At 48.9% G+C, this 18,817-nt stretch overlaps 2 protein-coding genes across 2 annotated transcripts; both read right to left on the bottom strand.

Moving 5' to 3' along the window:
- Positions 1-2,669: 2,669 nt before the first annotated feature.
- On the bottom strand, positions 2,670-9,904 carry slc35f1 (solute carrier family 35 member F1; the record flags this gene model as incomplete). Its single annotated transcript, XM_080513578.1, has 8 exons — positions 2,670-2,897; positions 3,050-3,204; positions 5,090-5,142; positions 6,014-6,170; positions 6,268-6,424; positions 8,167-8,294; positions 8,380-8,555; positions 9,804-9,904. 8 exons carry the CDS (start codon positions 9,902-9,904, stop codon positions 2,670-2,672), a joined length of 1,155 nt encoding a protein of 384 aa, XP_080369704.1.
- Positions 9,905-10,764: 860 nt separating this feature from the next.
- Positions 10,765-17,265, bottom strand: nus1 (NUS1 dehydrodolichyl diphosphate synthase subunit). Its single transcript, XM_080513580.1, has 5 exons — positions 16,727-17,265; positions 13,701-13,832; positions 11,901-12,053; positions 11,717-11,816; positions 10,765-11,076 (listed from the first exon to the last, which is right to left on the bottom strand). The coding sequence occupies exons 1-5, from the start codon at positions 17,142-17,144 to the stop codon at positions 10,986-10,988; spliced, it is 894 nt and encodes a 297-aa protein (XP_080369706.1). The 5' UTR covers positions 17,145-17,265; the 3' UTR covers positions 10,765-10,985.
- Positions 17,266-18,817: the final 1,552 nt, after the last annotated feature.

The following is an 18,817-nucleotide window of genomic DNA, read 5'->3' as shown; positions in this document are numbered from 1 at the left end:
ATTTTATGCTTATATATTATATATATTATGCTTTTAGAAAGCACCCTCAGTATTTTCCAGAGTCTGACACGTAGTTCTGACAAAGACACTTTATTCACTGTAAGTTTACATTATTGTCGGCACATTGACAGCAATTCCAACGCACTCTGTCAAAGAAACAAAAACAAATAAATAAACAAACAAAGACCTGTGATGGTTCATCAATAATCCGGACGGGAGTTTCCGCAAGGTTTTACGCCAGTCGTCTTCTCAGTAATACGACACAGCAATACCCTGCTTCCAGCGTGACGGTATAACATAGAAACACTCAAAACTCAAAGTCCTTTCACAATAAGAGCTTAAATATCTCATCAGTTTTATTCCGGAAACCAGTAGCCCCAGCCATTAACCCGAAACGCACGATACGGATGAGTGTAAACAGTCACGTGTGATCGGATCACCTGAAAAAGCAGCTTTTTGAAAACGACTTCGAAGGTGGAACTTTTTGAAAACGACTCAGATGGTGGAACTTTTTGAAAACGCTCGGGCTCCGTCCTGAGAACATGGCGCAAGTGGCGCTCATACCCGCACCACAGCTGTATTAAACAGTTCTTCTGCACACGCTCAGTAGAGTCACAATCAGAACAAGCACTCCCGGCCTTTATTCTCCTGGGACTTGGTACTTTTATTTTGACAGTCCCTGTAATGACGAGCCCACATCTTCCTGTGTACGTTGTGAATACTTATGGCGCATTCTCTGCAGATGTTTCGTGACAAAGAAAAAAAAAAAACCACAGTGCCACCTCATGGCCTGGCATGCCAACTGCAATGTCTTCAGTGTTTCTGCTGTTGCCGTGGAAACAGACGTCGCCGTGAAAACATGAAACTTTTCTGACTCAAAGGAGAATAAAAAACTAGAGCTACACTCGGTAGAGCTCGGTTAGCCGTTGGCTCACGTCGATGCTAACAAGGTCGGTTAGGTAGCGACATCGCTGTGCGAAACACTGAGCGTCGCCATGGCAACAGGTGCTGATCTCCTCTGATCTCCATGAGGCAATTCTCTCGTCTTTATATGGGAAGATTTTTTTTTTCTCTAAATCGATTCGACTGATCCTTGGATGTTGACAAATCCTCCCTGAAGATTTTATGTGATTTGGGTCAATAGTTTTAGAGAAATGTTGGTGAAACTCGTACAAACAAACCAATAAATAAGTAAATAAATGGTCTCTGTGGTCGACGACGTTTAATCCTGATAAAAGCAGGTTAGTTTAAACCATCAAACCGCAGCATCACATATTGACTTGTTTATTTGTATTTATCATTTTCAAAAGGACTTTTTAACTTTTGGATGAAAAGGGCTTTTTTTTAAATAATATATAAATAAAAAAGGACTAAAATTGATAAAACGAGGGAAAAAATTGCTCAAACTTGATAAATGACGTCACACAGACGTGAATAAACTATTAAAAACAAACAAAACAACAACACTTAAAACAGTGAAAATTACTGCTCGTTTTATATTTTTGTAGAATTAATAGATTTTTTTTTTTTGCGAAGGATATTGATGAAGATGACGTACAAATATTGTTCCTCTGTGGCTAAAACGCTCTAGAATAAAGATCAGATTTAAGATTTAAAAGGTGTTGAACTCCTTTTTGCTTTTATTACTCTTGGTTTTTTTTTGTTTGTTTGTCGTTTTTTTTCCCCATGTAAAAAATAACATCTGATAATAATAGTAATAAAGTATGAAAAATAAAATAAAAATGTAATAATTTCTATGTGGGGAAAAATAAATGAAACGGGGGAGGGGCTGTTTATCAAATTGCGCAGAAGTCAAAAAGCGGTATATAAAATTTTTACGTCACAATTCTAGTGGGCAAAACAAAAATTCTTCTCACAACATGAAAAATGATCTTTCGGGAGGATAAATATCTTAACAATAACGTTTATGAAACTTTATATTAAATTAAAAAAATGCTTCATACCCGTAACCTCTTGCCTTCGACTACTGAAACTTTTAAAAACTGTTTTCTTTCAGGTTTTATTTTCTCTTTCCATCTTGTCGTAATAGAAAACACACACACAAAAAAAAAAGAAACTTTCACAATGATTTTTCCGTCTCTATTCATCCACTCGCACTTCGCTAATCCCCCCAATTAGCAAAGTGCGCTAACTGGGCTAATCAACAGACGTCTGTGTGAAACAGCAAAATGAAGTATAAAAACCAGGTTTCAGCGTGAATTTATAAAGTCGGAATTATAACTACATTTCTCCGTTTCAGCCGCCGCTGAACCTCTCCGGCAACCAAGGCTAGCTGTCTGCGCCGCGGCGACCAACTACCAACAGATATCTAAGCTCACGATGAACGGAAGCGTCTCGAGTGGCGAAAACAGACGCGTCCAGAACCGACACTCCAGAAAATAAAAACCAGAAGATGAACTACGACACTAGATATCTACACGAGAGCGTTTACCGTCTGAACACGGCCGTCCGCCGCGGCTAACCCGCCGTCACGCTCGGCTCAGTCTTTGATCTTGTACACGTGGTACGAGGAAAATACTTGCGTTACTCTCGGAGCGGTGTGACGGCGTCCGTGAGATGGAAACATCCGGGTCCATGAGGTGGGGGGCGTGGGGTGGGGGGGGGGGGGGGCGTCGTATGCACGCTACGCTAGCTCCGCGTGGCCAGCGCTAGGCTACCCGTACTGGCGGCTCGTCGCCGGGCTCGGCGCTCAGGCTGCTGTAGGTCACCGACGGCTCCATGGCGGCGGGGCTCAGCGGGTCGCCGGCCGCCTGGGGGCCGGCGTTCCTGAACTGCTTGTAGACCCGCGGGTCCTGGGCCACGAAGGTCGACGAAGACGAGTAGAGGACCAGGCCCAGCAGGACGACGAAGAACGAGACCAGGTAGAGGCTGGAGAACTGCAACGGGAGGAAGCGGCGTTACCATGGTTACCAGCGCCGGGGCTGTCCGATACGACTCCTTTCTGGTCGTTTGCTTTGAACTCAAGTCCCTGTCCAATGGGAGTCGCTGCTTTGATCTCATAGCCCCCCCCCCCCCCCGGGCTCCTCACCTTGTAGTGGAAGAGGAAGAGGCCACAGAACAGGGTGTAGAGGTCGGCGGTGAGCAGCGACAGGTTGACCGAAGCGGCGCTCGTCCTCTTCATCACCACCGGCATGAAGCTGTAGAGGCTGAACATGAAGGCACTGAACCCCACGTACAGGAGCCCTGCAGACCAGAGACACGCCTCCTCAGGACCTCCTCCTCCAAACTCCTCCTCCTCAGGACCACCTCCTCCTCAGGACCACCTCCTCCAAACTCCTCCTCCTCAGGACCACCTCCTCCAAACTCCTCCTCCTCAGGACCTCCTCCTCCAAACTCCTCCTCCTCAGGACCACCTCCTCCAAACTCCTCCTCCTCAGGACCACCTCCTCGGGACCACCTCCTCAAAACACCTCCTCAGGACCACCTCCTCAAAATACCTCCTCAAAACACCTCCTCCAAACTCCTCCTCCTCAGGACCACCTCCTCAAAACACCTTCTCAGGACCACCTCCTCAGGACCACCTCCTCCAAACTCCTCCTCCTCAGGACCACCTCCTCCAAACACCTCCTCCAAACTCCTCCTCCTCAGGACCACCTCCTCCAAACACCTCCTCCAAACTCCTCCTCCTCAGGACCACCTCCTCCAAACTCCTCCTCCTCAGGACCACCTCCTCAAAACTCCTCCTCCTCAGGACCACCTCCTCAAAACACCTCCTCAAAACACCTCCTCAGGACCACCTCCTCCAAACTCCTCCTCCTCAGGACCACCTCCTCCAAACACCTCCTCCAAACTCCTCCTCCTCAGGACCACCTCCTCCAAACTCCTCCTCCTCAGGACCACCTCCTCAAAACTCCTCCTCCTCAGGACCACCTCCTCAAAACACCTCCTCAAAACACCTCCTCAGGACCACCTCCTCCAAACTCCTCCTCCTCAGGACCACCTCCTCAAAACACCTCCTCAAAACACCTCCTCAGGACCACCTCCTCCAAACTCCTCCTCCTCAGGACCACCTCCTCCAAACTCCTCCTCCTCAGGACCACCTCCTCGGGACCACCTCCTCAAAACACCTCCTCAGGACCACCTCCTCAAAATACCTCCTCAAAACACCTCCTCCAAACTCCTCCTCCTCAGGACCACCTCCTCAAAACACCTTCTCAGGACCACCTCCTCAGGACCACCTCCTCCAAACTCCTCCTCCTCAGGACCACCTCCTCCAAACACCTCCTCCAAACTCCTCCTCCTCAGGACCACCTCCTCCAAACACCTCCTCCAAACTCCTCCTCCTCAGGACCACCTCCTCCAAACTCCTCCTCCTCAGGACCACCTCCTCAAAACTCCTCCTCCTCAGGACCACCTCCTCAAAACACCTCCTCAAAACACCTCCTCAGGACCACCTCCTCCAAACTCCTCCTCCTCAGGACCACCTCCTCAAAACACCTCCTCAAAACACCTCCTCAGGACCACCTCCTCCAAACTCCTCCTCCTCAGGACCACCTCCTCCAAACTCCTCCTCCTCAGGACCACCTCCTCGGGACCACCTCCTCAAAACACCTCCTCAGGACCACCTCCTCAAAATACCTCCTCAAAACACCTCCTCCAAACTCCTCCTCCTCAGGACCACCTCCTCAGGACCACCTCCTCAAAACACCTCCTCAGGACAACCTCCTCAAAACACCTCCTCCTCAGGACCACCTCCTCAGGACCACCTCCTCAAAACACCTCCTCAAAACACCTCCTCAGGACCACCTCCTCAAAACACCTCCTCAAAACACCTCCTCCAAACTCCTCCTCCTCAGGACCACCTCCTCAAAACACCTCCTCCTCAGGACCACCTCCTCAGGACCACCTCCTCAAAACACCTCCTCCTCAGGACCACCTCCTCAGGACCACCTCCTCAAAACACCTCCTCAAAACACCTCCTCCTCAAAACACCTCCTCGGGAGGAAAACACCTCCTCCACAGTACCACAGAGAGTATTGTGTGTGTGTGTGTGAGTGTGTGTGTGTGTGTGTGTGTGTGTGTGTGTGTGTGTGTGTGTGTGTGTGTGTGTGTGTGTGTGTGTCCTCACCGATCTGCCAGTCCCAGGAGACCTTCAGCAGCTCCTTGTGCTCCATGATGGCCCTGCAGGGGAAACGTTCACCGTCACTCTACCGCCACAGAGCCTTTCTGCTCTCTGATTGGCTGGAACTGAACCGGGTGAAGACGTATGGATGAATGGATGAATGAAGCCAAACAGTTTCTATACAAAGAACACAAATACAAGAACGTGTGTAGTACAATAGACGTTTTGGGCGAAGCCCCGCCCCCTTTTGGCCACGGCTGGAACATTGACCTTCTTGGTGATTGGTTGTTTAGATTTATTTATCTATTTGTTTGTTTGTTTGTTGGACTGGCGATTACCTTCGCCAACACAAGTTGGGCAACAAACAAGTTGGTCAACAAGGTTACGTCTTCGTTTGTGTTTTGTTTGTTTGATTGTTTTATTTATTTGTATTTATTTATTAACTTCACCAATGAATGTTGGTCAACAAGGTTATGTCTTCATCTGCAGGTATTATGTATGTTTTTGTTTTATTTATTTATTTGTATTTATTTATTACCTTCGCCAACAAAAGTTGGGCAACAAACAAAGTTGCGGAAGAAGATTATGTCTTCATCTTTTCCCAATTTTTCACAAAAATAAAACTACTCTCCCGAATTGCGTTGAAATCTTCAGGGACGGCTTGTCTTCTTGTGACGTCGCTACCTGACAGGCTAGTTAGCATCGCTATGAGCTAACGGCTAACACGCTAGCGATGCTAACTCGGTTCCGCCAACAAACGTGCCGTGGGCGACGGGTTGCGCTCTACTGAGTGTAGCTCCAGTTATAGAATGACTACAAGTACGAAGTACCAACCTTTAGCCAATTGCCGTACCAGCACAAGTACTTAATAAATGCAGGATGAAGGATAATTAATACTCTGGAAGCGGCGGTCAGTCCCGGAACACTCACAGCTGGATGCCGCTGAAGAAGGAACCGAAGAGTCCCATCATGCCGAGGAACTCCACCCGGCTCAGGTTCTTCACTATGAACTCCTCACACACGTTGGAGATCCCGTAGAGTGTCGCGCCGCCCAGAACCAGCAGGTTCCCCGTGAGCTTCTGCTCGCCTGAACACAACGGAACCAACGGGACAGGTTAGCGCAGTGTGTTTCTGCATGGTGTGTGTGTGTGTGTGTGTGTGTGTGTGTGTGTGTGGGTACTTGCCGAGGCCCTGACGACCCAGCAGGACGTCGGCTCCCACCATGCAGCCGACGCCCAGCAGACATAGCCCCGCCCCCAGGAAGTGGACGGCCTTGTATCTCACCAGGAGGAAGAACCAGGACAGCAGCAGGACCACGGGGATGGCGAAGCAGTCCAGCAGCTGAGGGCGGGAAGAAGACCGGCCGTGAAGAGTTCGTACCGGCAACCAAATGAGGAGATTTGCAGCGAAAACCACGGAAAAAAAAAAAAAAACGGAAAAAAACCCAACTTCCCATACAAAGTGGATGGTAGCGGCGCCCCATGGAGGAGATCAAAGGAGTCTGTTGCCATGGAGATGCCCCCTGCTCTGTGTTTCTCGCTACCTGAAGCTACCTAGTTAGCATTGATACGAGCTATCACGCTCACGGTGCTACCCCGGTTCCTCAGAACCGATGCGGCGTTGGCGAAGGTCTACCGCTTCTACCGAGTCTAGCTCTAGTCAAAGAAAGATCAAAGAGTACAGACACACGCCCATCTATGGGGAAGTGGAGGAAGTACTTCCTGTCGTGGCGCCATGTGCCAGAGCAGAGCTGCCTGATTGTGGGAGGAGTCAAAAGGGGGAGGCGCCTACCTTGACTGTGATTGGCAGAACCCCCGATGACACTATATAGGGTTTGATTTCTGATTGGCTGCTTGGAGGAACACACTTTTTAAAAGAGAGAGAGAAAGGACACACTTTCTTCACCTCTGAGGCGTCGTTCCAGATGTGGAGACGAGTCGTTCTGCTGGAGAACCTTTAGAACGTGAATTTTATATAATATGAGCTCTTGATGTTTTATGGATGTTTATTACACGTCGATGTTTTCGCTGATTATCAAGTCCGACTCACAAAATGTCACAATCAGCGAAGTGTTTCCCCATGAATATGAAACATCATCAACTTTATGCTAATCGACTAATTTACAATGTGATTCAGCTGCAAAAAACAAAAACATTTTGTGGTTTTCATTATCGCTACACGCCGCTCTTATTTTCCACACTCTGGTGAGTTTGATGTCTTCCTCCGCCGACACGTCCGCCTCCTCCGTCACATGGCGGCCCACTTTACTTTAACGACGACGTGCAATAACGCAGGAAAGACCCTCGTTTCACCGCGTTTGCTCAAATCCATCCCCCGCAACAATAAAAGCATCGATATGCAAATTAGCCCGTTTTTTTTTTTTTTTGGTTTTGTTTTTTTTAAGAAAGGATCCCGGTCAATTTAAAAAGCCAGTAAAGATCTAATATGTGCAGAAAGCTGAGAAAACCAGTTTGACTGAGGAAAAAGAGAAGCGATGACGACATAACGATATGAGATTCCACTGAAACGACCAGATTTCTAACTTAAAGGCAAATGGAGACGGTGGAAACCAGCAGTGGGGCCCAGGACAGAGCCCTGAGGGACGCCAGGGGACGGAGGACGTCCCTTGGAAGGTACACGCTCTCCACGGCGGCAACTTCACCACAAAAACAGGGCAGTTTGTTGACAGAAGTCCGGAATCCGAGGCTCCGTTAGAAACTGCAGGTCTCGATGCTCAATTGCGATGTTTTGTTGTTGTTTCTGTTCAGCAACCAGCGTTGTTGACTCAGTGTTTCCAGCCCAAACGAGGTCAAACCAACACACCTCGATATAAAGCCGTCCCAAAGTCAAACTACGCCACAAAATAAAGTTCACGGGAAGAATTGGGTTCCCCGAATGGGGGGGTACCCTCTACATCTGGCAACGCAGGCCACATCCATTTTCAAGGGGTCGTTAAATAAGAGCCGATCAAATCTGGACGACGTGATGAGGAAACTAGAAGGAGGTTGAGGGTGGGAGGGGGGGGTGAGGGCTTTTATTCTGGCGGAGCCGCTTCCTACGGGGCAGAGCGACGGCGTTTGAACCTGCACGCTGGGCAGCGAGGTGGACTGGAAGGCCTTCAGGACCAGGTAGTTGGCCTCGATGTCGATCAGACCCAGGATCATGTATTTCCACCAGCGCTGCTTCAGGATGGCCAGGAGGTTCCCTTCCCCTGGAGAGAGAGAGAGAGAGGGGGGGCCCTTGAGCAAGGCGCTGATGAACCTGAGCAAGGCTGAGGCTGCCGAACACACACACACCTTGCCTGACTGCCAGGGTGGTGGTGTAGACCAGGAACAGCAGGATGTAGTTGAGGAAGCTCTGGAACAGCGGAGTGTTGGCCTGGAAGTCGTCCGCCAGGAACTTACTGGTCACACCGATGGCGCAGACCAGCAGGGACAAGATCTGACCCAGGGCCAGCGTCACCAGCAGGTCCCTGGGGGGGGGGGGGGGGGGGGGGCAAAGGCAATGCTTGAAGGAGGGCAGAGGGTGGTGGAGGTCAGAGGGTGGTGGAGGTTAGAGGGTGGTGGAGGTCAGAGGGTGGTGGAGGTTAAAGGATGGTGGAGGTCAGAGGGTGGTGGAGGTCAGAGGGTGGTGGAGGTTAGAGGGTGGTGGAGCTTATAGGGTGGTAGAGGTTAGAGGGTGGTGGAGGTCAGAAGGTGGTGGAGGTTAGAGGGTGGTGGAGGTTAGAGGGTGGTGGAGGTTAAAGGATGGTGGAGCTCAGAGGGTGGTGGAGGTCAGAGGGTGGTGGAGGTCAGAGGGTGGTGGAAGTCAGAGTGTGGTGGAGGTTAAAGGGTGGTGGAGGTTAGAGGGTGGTGGAGGTCAGAAGGTGGTGGAAGTCAGAGGGTGGTGGAGGTTAGAGGGTGGTGGAGGTCAGAAGGTGGTGGAGGTTAAAGGATGGTGGAGGTTAGAGAGTGGTGGAGGTTATAGGGTGGTGGAGGTCAGAGGGTGGTGGAGCTTATAGGGTGGTAGAGGTTAGAGGGTGGTGGAGGTCAGAAGGTGGTGGAGGTTAGAGGGTGGTGGAGGTTAAAGGATGGTGGAGCTCAGAGGGTGGTGCTTTGAGTTTTGCACCAAAACTACTTAAAAAAAAATAGTTTAAAGGAGAGAAGAATAAAAAATATTAAGGAATAAAGAAGTCAGCGGGTGGATGCATGTCAGGAGGTGATGGAGGTCAGGAGGTGATGGAGGTCAGGAGGATGTCTCAGGAGGTGACGGAGGTCGGGTGGAGGATGATCTCAGGAGGTGATGGAGGTCAGAGGGTGGATGATCTCAGGAGGTGACGGAGGTCGGGTGGAGGATGATCTCAGGAGGTGATGGAGCTCGGGGGTCCAGGGTGTGGAGGTGTGTCACACACAGCAGGCAGAACAGCGGGTGGAGACAGTGGAGGTGCATGACGGAGGGATGGGTGGATGCAGTGAGCTGGTGACACCGGGGCTCCGGGGCTCCGGGGCTCCGGGGCTCCGCTCCCCGACACCGGCTGCAGGAACGCCCCGGTTTCCCGCACACGTCACACACACACACACACACACACACACACACACACACACACACACACTGCGGTGTGCACGTGACGTGCGCATCTGTTGCACGAGCGGCGAGCGGGATGTGACGGCTCGGAACAAAGGGGGTGAGGGTGGGGGGTGAGGGTGGGGGGTGAGGGTGGGGGTGAGGGTGGGGGTGTTACCTGGTGAAGACTCTCCGGATCCGCTGATGGAGACTCGGACTCGGCGCCCGGCTGCCCGGACCTCTGGGAACACTCTCCACTGTCGACACCACGGAAATCATCTTCTACACGCGCTGCCCGCAAACACGCATCGTGGTGCGGGAGGAGGAGGAGGAGGAGGAGGAGGAGGAGGAAGAGCAGGAGGTGTGATGGAGATCCGTGCAGCAGCGGACCTGAAGCTGTGTGTGTGTGTGTGTGTGTGTGTGTGTCCGCCTCCTGTTGTACCGGTGTGTGACACAAGGGGGAGCTGTTTCACGTTGCTCTCTCTCTCTCTCTCTCTCTCTCACACACACACACACACACACACACACACACACACACACACGGAAAGTTGACCGAGGCTGTTTATGTTGTCGTCTGCGTGTATTTATTTATTTATTAGTTTGTATTTCACCAACTTTTCAGAAAAATCCGCTCACCCGAAGTACGTCAAATTCTTCAGCCATGATCGATCGTCATCCACGGATCAATCGATTAGCTTTTGGGACGTTAATATTTAACAGGTTTCCGAATAAAATCGCAAACAAAAAAAAAAAAACTGTGGAAAAATGTTCCCATACAAAGCGGATGACAGAGGAAGCTCGTGGAGATCAAAGGGGATCTGTTGCCACGGAGACGCTCCCTGCTCAGTGTGTCACACAGTGACGTGGCTCCGTGACAGGCTCGTTAGCGTCGATACGAGCTAACGGCTATCACGGTAGCGATGCTAACTCGGTTGCGCAAAGAAATGTTCACCGCTCTACCGAGTGTAGCTCTACGTTAAAGGATGTATTTCCTGTCATCACATCCTGAAGTTTGTACTTTCAAAGAAACAATTTATTTATTTATTTTTTTTTTTATCTAAATTAAAGAATCAGTTTGTTTTTTAAAGTTGTGGGAAAAAAAGAAAAGAAAGAATAAGTGACACGAACTCAACTTTACATTTAGCATCCATTTTCTTTGTTTTGTTTATTAAAAATGACACTGGACGTTTTGAGATTGTTTTGAAACGACATTAAAGTTGGAAAAAAAAAAAGAAAAAAAACAAAAAACTGGGAACAATATATATATACATTTATATATATATATATATTTTTTTTTTTAATATCAGTTATATTTCCATTGAATACACAACAACGTGTACGATGCTCCGGAGGCGGGGCCTCACTGTCCCAGCCGCTGCTGACAGGCGCCGTAGCGTCGCAGCGCCGCCAACAAATCCTCGTACGCCAAGTTCCTGTGCGACGGCAGCGAGCTGAGGAAGGACATCATCATCGTCATCATCATCATCATCATCATCATCATCACAACACTTCATTACCCTGAAGAAACTGTGTTTCACCAACGACTAAACTCTGGCTAAGCCCCGCCCCCCCACAGCTACCGCGTCTCCGTGAGTGATGACATCACATTAGCGTTCAGGGGGCGGGGCTTAGCCAAAGCCCCTCCCCCCCCCAACTACAACAGGTAATTTCTTTGCCGCAGCAAAACAGTGAAATGTTTCCTCGCGGTTTTAAAAGTGAGTAGAAACTCGGCCGGACCCCTGGTACTCCAACCTTCAGATGACGAAGATGTTGAAACGCCGCGGCGCCATTTTGTTCACGTTTGCGCCAGTTAAACCGAAACGCCCAACAGTGACGCGCGACTGTACCAATCCACATTTTGTAACATTGTTAATAAATATATAAAAAGATAGATTTAATTTATTATTTGAGCTGACATCCAGTAGACGTTAGGAGTGGCTACTTGAGCATGACGGGGGGAGGGGGAGGGACGACTCCGCCCACGCCGCGGTGGAACTACACCGAGAACGAACCGAAGTCGGGTTCCGGAGGAAACGAGTAGGAAAAAGCGCCAAAAAGTGAGTCGGAGACGACGGGAGACCTGCAGCTTACATGAACTCGGAGAGTCTGATGTGCCACGGCAGGAAGCCCAGCGTGCTGTTCACCGGCCCGAACGTCACCACCAGCTCCGGGTCGGGGACGTTCTTCGACTCTGAAGAGGAAGGAGCGCCAGCGTTTGAGAAAAAGCTTGTGGGCGTCGGGCTTCTGCCACGCAGGGCGAGCGCAAACCGCTCACCTCTGAGGAGGACGTCGAGCGACGACACGCTGATGTCCCTGGAGCTGCTCTGCTTCGTCTCCACCGAGCGGCACAGCTGCCGGGCCGCCTGGACGATGCTCTGCTTCCCGTCCGCCGGGCAGAGCACCTTCAGGGTGGGCCTGCACGACACAACTGACACACACACACACACACACACACAAGGTTCAGTATAAAAATGTGGAGAAGAGATAAGAGGAATTTACACGTCAACAAGAAAATCAAGTCTTTGTTGCAACTTAATACTAAACACATAGCCACCAGCTAATGCTAAACTCGTAGCCACCAGCTAATGCGAATCATGTAGCCGTCACCTCACGCTAATCATATAGCCACCACCTAAAGCTAAACATGGCGCTGCCACCTAGCGCTAATCAAATAACCACCAGCTAATGCTAAACATGTAGCCGTCACAAAACGCTAAACATGTTGCAATTGCATAATGTTAAACATGTAGCCGTCAGCTAATGCTAAACATGTAGCCACCACCAAACGCTAAACATGGCACTGCCACCTAGCGCTAATCAAATAACCACCAGCTAATGCTAAACATGTAGCCACCACCAAACGCTAAACATGGCACTGCCACCTAGCGCTAATCAAATAACCACCAGCTAATGCTAAACATGTAGCCACCACCAAACGCTAAACATGGCACTGCCACCTAGCGCTAATCAAATAACCACCAGCTAATGCGAAACATGTAGCCGTCACATAACACTAAACATGTTGCAATCACGTAACACTAAACATGTAGCCGCCAGCTAAAGCTAAACATGTAGCAGGTCACCTAATGCTAATCACGTAGCCACCAGCTAATGCTAATCACGTAGCCACCAGCTAATGCTAAACATGTAGCCACCAGCTAATGCGAATCATGTAGCCGTCACCTCACGCTAATCATATAGCCGTCACCCAATGCTAATCATATAGCCACCACCTAAAGCTAAACATGGCGCTGCCACCTAGCGCTAATCAAATAACCACCAGCTAATGCTAAACATGTAGCCGTCACAAAACGCTAAACATGTTGCAATTGCATAATGTTAAACATGTAGCCGTCAGCTAATGCTAAACATGTAGCCACCACCAAACGCTAAACATGGCACTGCCACCTAGCGCTAATCAAATAACCACCAGCTAATGCGAAACATGTAGCCGTCACATAACACTAAACATGTAGCCGCCAGCTAAAGCTAAACATGTAGCAGGTCACCTAATGCTAATCACGTAGCCACCAGCTAATGCTAAACATGTAGCCACCAGCTAATGCTAAACATGTAGCCACCACCGAACGCTAAACATGGCGCTGCCACCTAGCGCTAACCAAATGACCACCAGCTAACGCTAAACATGTAGCCACCAGCTAACGCTAAACATGTAACCACCAGCTAACGCTAAACATGTAACCACCAGCTAACGCTAAACATGTAACCACCAGCTAACGCTAAACATGTAACCACCAGCTAACGCTAAACATGTAACCACCAGCTAACGCTAAACATGTAACCACCAGCTAACGCTAAGCATGTAGCCACATGCTAACACAAGGGTTATTACCTGTTTAATTTAAACCACCAACAACTTTCAACATTAAAAATGTATTTATTGAATCAATCTCGTACCAGATCCCAAGATGTAATTAAAAGTTAATAATTATCAGATTAACTCCCTGACATTCCGCCAGGTTGATCTAAACTCCCAATGTGCTTCGTCATGAGAGTTTAAGCCGAGTCACGTCTGAAAGAGACACCAGGGGGCGCTGCGGCGCCGGACTCCCACCGTTGTTCCGGTAGCTGTTGACGCCGCCGTCGAGGAAATCCACGCCGGAGCCGGAGGCGTCCAGCCCCAGCAGCTCCTGCTGCTGCCGCACGATCTCCTCCAGCAGGCGGCAGTTGTTCTTCCGGAAGAAGCCTGAGGAGGAGAGGAAGAGGAGGAGAGGAAGAGGAGGAAGACAGGATGAGAAAACAAAACAAACAGGTGGAAGAAGGATTCAAGATCATCCTGAACAAACAGTGACTCTATAGACATCAAAGTCTCGTTCCTGAAGTGAGAAATAGAAAATTAAATCAGTGTGACTGACGAATCTATTATTTTACGTATTGAAAATAAACTTCTTAAAGTTAAGGACCTTGTCGACTTAAAAATGTTGATTATTATGTGGAAAGCAAAACAAACAGAAAAAAATTGCCAAACGACGTTCAAAGTCATTTTGTTGCACAAAACGTCTGCCAGAGGAGAAAATACCTCCGGAACATGTTTGACGTCGTTGAAACAGAAACGTCCATCTGTTCATGGAGTAAAACTGTGGAACTCCTTAAGTGTGGAACTTAGACGTTGTAAGTGTTTACGATTTTAAGAAAACGTACAAAGAGAAAACTGTGAGAGACGATGGAAAGAATGAAAATAACAAGATTAATCTTCTCTCTGTTCCTTTTTGTTCATGTATGGATGATAGATAGATAGATAGATAATTATAAAATACAATAGAATAGAAATAAAAGTAAAAATATAAAAATATGTGGGTATAAGACATAAAGTAAAACACAGAACGGAACATGGGCACTTAGAAATCAGCAGGAGATCAAAGCAAGATAAATAAATAGTAAGGTGCAGTGGCAGAGCCATTAGAAGTAGGTATTATATAATAATAATAACAATAATACACATAATAACAGTGTGAAATAGTGTATAATACTCGTGTATAGTACTACTAATAATGGTAGCAATAATATATATATATATATATATATAGTGAAATGCATGACATAACATGAATAAACAAATAAACAAACAACCAGATAGATAGATAGATAGATAGATAGATAGATAGATAGATAGATAGATAGATAGATAGATAGATAGATAGATAGATAGATAGATAGATAGATAGATAGATAGATAGATAGATAGATAGATAGATAGATAGATAGATAGATAGATAGATAGATAGATAGATAGATAGATAGATAGATAGATAGATAGATAGATAGATAGATAAAATCTCCAGACATCCAGAGCTGCAGTTTAAAAACACTTGTTGTATTTCTGGATAACGAATTAAAAACTGCCGGATACAAGCGGCTGAAATGAGCTTCGTCCGTAGGGTGGCTGGGCGTCACCCTTAGAGATAGGGGGAGGAGCTCAGTCGCCCTTAGAGATAGGGGGAGGAGCTCAGTCGCCCTTAGAGATAGGGGGAGGAGCTCAGTCGCCCTTAGAGATAGGGTGAGGAGCTCAGTCACCCTTAGAGATAGGGTGAGGAGCTCAGTCACCCTTAGAGATAGGGGGAGGAGCTCAGTCACTCTTAGAGATAGGGGGAGGAGCTCAGTCACTCTTAGAGATAGGGGGAGGAGCTCAGTCACCCTTAGAGATAGGGGGAGGAGCTCAGTCACCCTTAGAGATAGGGGGAGGAGCTCAGTCGCCCTTAGAGATAGGGGGAGGAGCTCAGTCACCCTTAGAGATAGGGGGAGGAGCTCAGCCACCCTTAGAGATAGGGGGAGGAGCTCAGTCGCCCTTAGAGATAGGGGGAGGAGCTCAGTCGCCCTTAGAGATAGGGGGAGGAGCTCAGTCGCCCTTAGAGATAGGGTGAGGAGCTCAGTCACCCTTAGAGATAGGGTGAGGAGCTCAGTCACCCTTAGAGATAGGGTGAGGAGCTCAGTCACTCTTAGAGATAGGGGGAGGAGCTCAGTCACTCTTAGAGATAGGGGGAGGAGCTCAGTCACCCTTAGAGATAGGGGGAGGAGCTCAGTCACCCTTAGAGATAGGGGGAGGAGCTCAGTCGCCCTTAGAGATAGGGGGAGGAGCTCAGTCACCCTTAGAGATAGGGGGAGGAGCTCAGCCACCCTTAGAGATAGGGGGAGGAGCTCAGCCGCCCTTAGAGATAGGGTGAGGAGCTCAGTCGCCCTTAGAGATAGGGTGAGGAGCTCAGTCACCCTTAGAGATAGGGTGAGGAGCTCAGTCACCCTTAGAGATAGGGGGAGGAGCTCAGTCGCCCTTAGAGATAGGGGGAGGAGCTCAGTCGCCCTTAGAGATAGGGTGAGGAGCTCAGTCGCCCTTAGAGATAGGGTGAGGAGCTCAGTCGCCCTTAGAGATAGGGGGAGGAGCTCAGTCACCCTTAGAGATAGGGTGAGGAGCTCAGTCACCCTTAGAGATAGGGGGAGGAGCTCAGTCGCCCTTAGAGATAGGGTGAGGAGCTCAGTCACCTTAGAGATAGGGGGAGGAGCTCAGTCGCCCTTAGAGATAGGGGGAGGAGCTCAGCCGCCCTTAGAGATAGGGGGAGGAGCTCAGTCGCCCTTAGAGATAGGGTGAGGAGCTCAGTCACTCTTAGAGATAGGGGGAGGAGCTCAGTCACCCTTAGAGATAGGGGGAGGAGCTCAGTCACCCTTAGAGATAGGGGGAGGAGCTCAGTCACCTTAGAGATAGGGGGAGGAGCTCAGTCGCCCTTAGAGATAGGGGGAGGAGCTCAGTCACCCTTAGAGATAGGGGGAGGAGCTCAGTAAATAAAGCGGTTGAAAATGGATGGATGGAATTAAAAACTGTGTGTAAGTGCACGTGTAAAAGTGTGTGTGTGTGTGTGTGTGTGTGTGTGTGTGTGTGTGTGTGTGTGTGTGTGTGTGTGTGTGTGTGTGTGTGTGTGCGTGTGTGTGTGCAGGTCAGTAGGTGTGTGTGTATGTCAGTAGATGGGTGTAGCAAGCTCGTGCTTCAGTCACGTGACAGGACGAATCATCTCCTGGAGCTCAGGTGTTAAAAAACGGATCCACTCTGCGGAGGGAAGCGAACGTACGTCCCCCGTCCCGCCGGAGCCTTACCGTGGTTGTCGTACACGCTGACGTAGGAGATCCCCACCGCCATGCACCACACCACCAGGCTGGCCAGGTCCGCGTAGCTCGGCTCCTCCTCCGCCACCAGCAAGCCGATGTGCACCGGCAGCTTCTCCAGGGACTGGCCGTCCGCGAGCCACCGGGAGCGGCGAGCCTCGGCGCCGCCGCCGCCGCCGCCGAGCTGCCTGGACATCTGCCGGGAGCCCGCCGGGGCTCCAGGCACCGCGAGGGCGGCCGCGGCGCGCTCCCACAGCCGGCTCTTCGTGCTCGGGAAGCGGGGACGGAACCAGGACAGCAGCGCGGTGTGGACGTGGAGCAGGAGGTGCAGGAGCCGCCACAGGAAGGCGTAGAGCGGCGCCATGAGCGCCGCCATCTTCCCGACAGAGCTCCTCGGCCCGGCTCTCATCGGACTGACGCTTTAGACCAGATATCGGTATTATTTGGACTTTATAATCACAGCCGCCTCCAGTTCACTCCGCTCTCCGCCATCTTGCTTTCCCCCTGACCTCTGAACCCTCAGCGTTGTCATCCGCCGAGCTCTGTGGTTGGATAACGGGAGAATGACGTGGTGGGGCCAGCCCGTAACACAGCACAGCCTCGCCGCCATCTTGGATGAGGACGAACCTCCCTTTCCTCTCTCTTTTAAACGATTAAAACACATTACAAGAAAAACACAAAAATGAGTTTCCTTAAAAATAAAACGCGAAAGACATGACTCAATAGTTGTAGCAGTTTTCTTAATATTTGAATAGATTTATTTGTAAATGCTTTGTTTAATTCAGTGTAATTAATGTACTTTTTCTAAAAATTATAAGTTAATATACAATTTTGTGTTTTCATTGCTATGGATACCAAACAATACAGCTTTCCAATATGATCGTATATCAGTCTATTTGAACAGTTCTTTTAGACACCCAATCCTCTTAAATTATATTTTCTCTTAATTAAAAATAAGTTGTGTGGGAAGACTTTTTTTCTATATTTTAAGTGTACGATATGTAAAAATTAAGATTCTATAAAACTATGAATGGAGATCCTCAAACCCAGACAGACACTAGATGGCATCTTCTGTTAAAACGACAGACTGCAGTGTTTAGTCCATTTAGTGACAAGAACTCTCTGGTAAAGCCTCCAATGAAAACTGCAGTGGATGGCACAAACCCCAAAGTCGGGTTGCATTTGATCACACGCCATGTATCAAACTGAGGTACAAGTAAAACCAAAGTGAAAATATGTCCTAAACTTGTCCTGAATATATTTTTACAGTGAAGACTTCCACCATTAGAAGTGAACGTAACGAGAGAAGACGATCCTCATCCAAGATGGCGGCCGCGCGAAGCCCTCCAAGGATCAGCGGCTGTAAATTCAGTGTTATTGAAGAGTTTGTACTATTTGCGTACAATTATTTCCTCTCAATTATGCGTGTACTTTTATTTGTGAAAGTTTCTGGGGGAAAAAAAAAAAAAAAAGGATTACAAGAAAAGTTAAAGAAAAATAACCACACCGGAAGTGGGTGTTCGTTGGCGAGATCAAGGAAGTCTACTGCCATCTAGCGTCTTAAAAGCACAAAGCAACCGTCCACACTTCTACTGTTTGAAGGTTGATCAGTGTTTTACAGCTCCAACATGAGATTTTGATGTAAACTAGTTTATCCCCCCCCCCAAAACAAAGCTGAAAGAACACGCGGGACATGTCCACAGAATCTTTATTGAAGCATCAAGCTCGTAGCACAGATATATTTAGCACATCTTGACAATCCAAAGAACGGCAAAAAGAATTAGAACAGCAAAGTTTCTCATTTAGTACATCCTGCAACTGCACCCTCTCGGCCGACTCTCTCCTTCCTCGGGAGACTCACAGTGAAAGGAAAGGAAAGGAAAAAAAAAAAAAGCCAGAAAGTTATAGGAACGCGACGTCGTCGGCTCTGAACAAACTCGATTCGGTACACCGGTGTTACGACAAAGTAAAGACCTGGAAGCTGAAGGAGTTTCAGGGGGGGTGGGGGTGGTGGGTGGTGTATGGGGGGTGGGGGAGGGAGGTGGGGGGGGGGGTTGGTCCGCAGCAGAAATACAAAAATGC

This window comes from Blennius ocellaris (assembly GCF_963422515.1).
Source record: "Blennius ocellaris genome assembly, chromosome: 18".
NCBI classification, from domain to species: Eukaryota; Metazoa; Chordata; class Actinopteri; order Blenniiformes; family Blenniidae; genus Blennius; species Blennius ocellaris.
The sequence above is the reverse complement of the archived record's forward strand: the minus strand, read 5'-3'. Positions and strand labels throughout refer to the sequence as shown.

What these genes read in the sequence shown, in the direction of transcription:
- nus1 (XM_080513580.1), bottom strand. Translation starts at nt 17,144, where the DNA reads ATGAGAGCCGGGCCGAGGAGCTCTGTCGGGAAGATGGCGGCGCTCATG. An exon ending in GCTCGACGTCCTCCTCAGAG is followed by an intron (nt 11,817 to 11,900) that starts GTGAGCGGTTTG and finishes CTTCCTCTTCAG; the next exon opens with AGTCGAAGAACGTCCCCGAC. An exon ending in ATCAGACTCTCCGAGTTCAT is followed by an intron (nt 11,077 to 11,716) that starts GTAAGCTGCAGG and finishes GTCCTTCCTCAG; the next exon opens with CTCGCTGCCGTCGCACAGGA.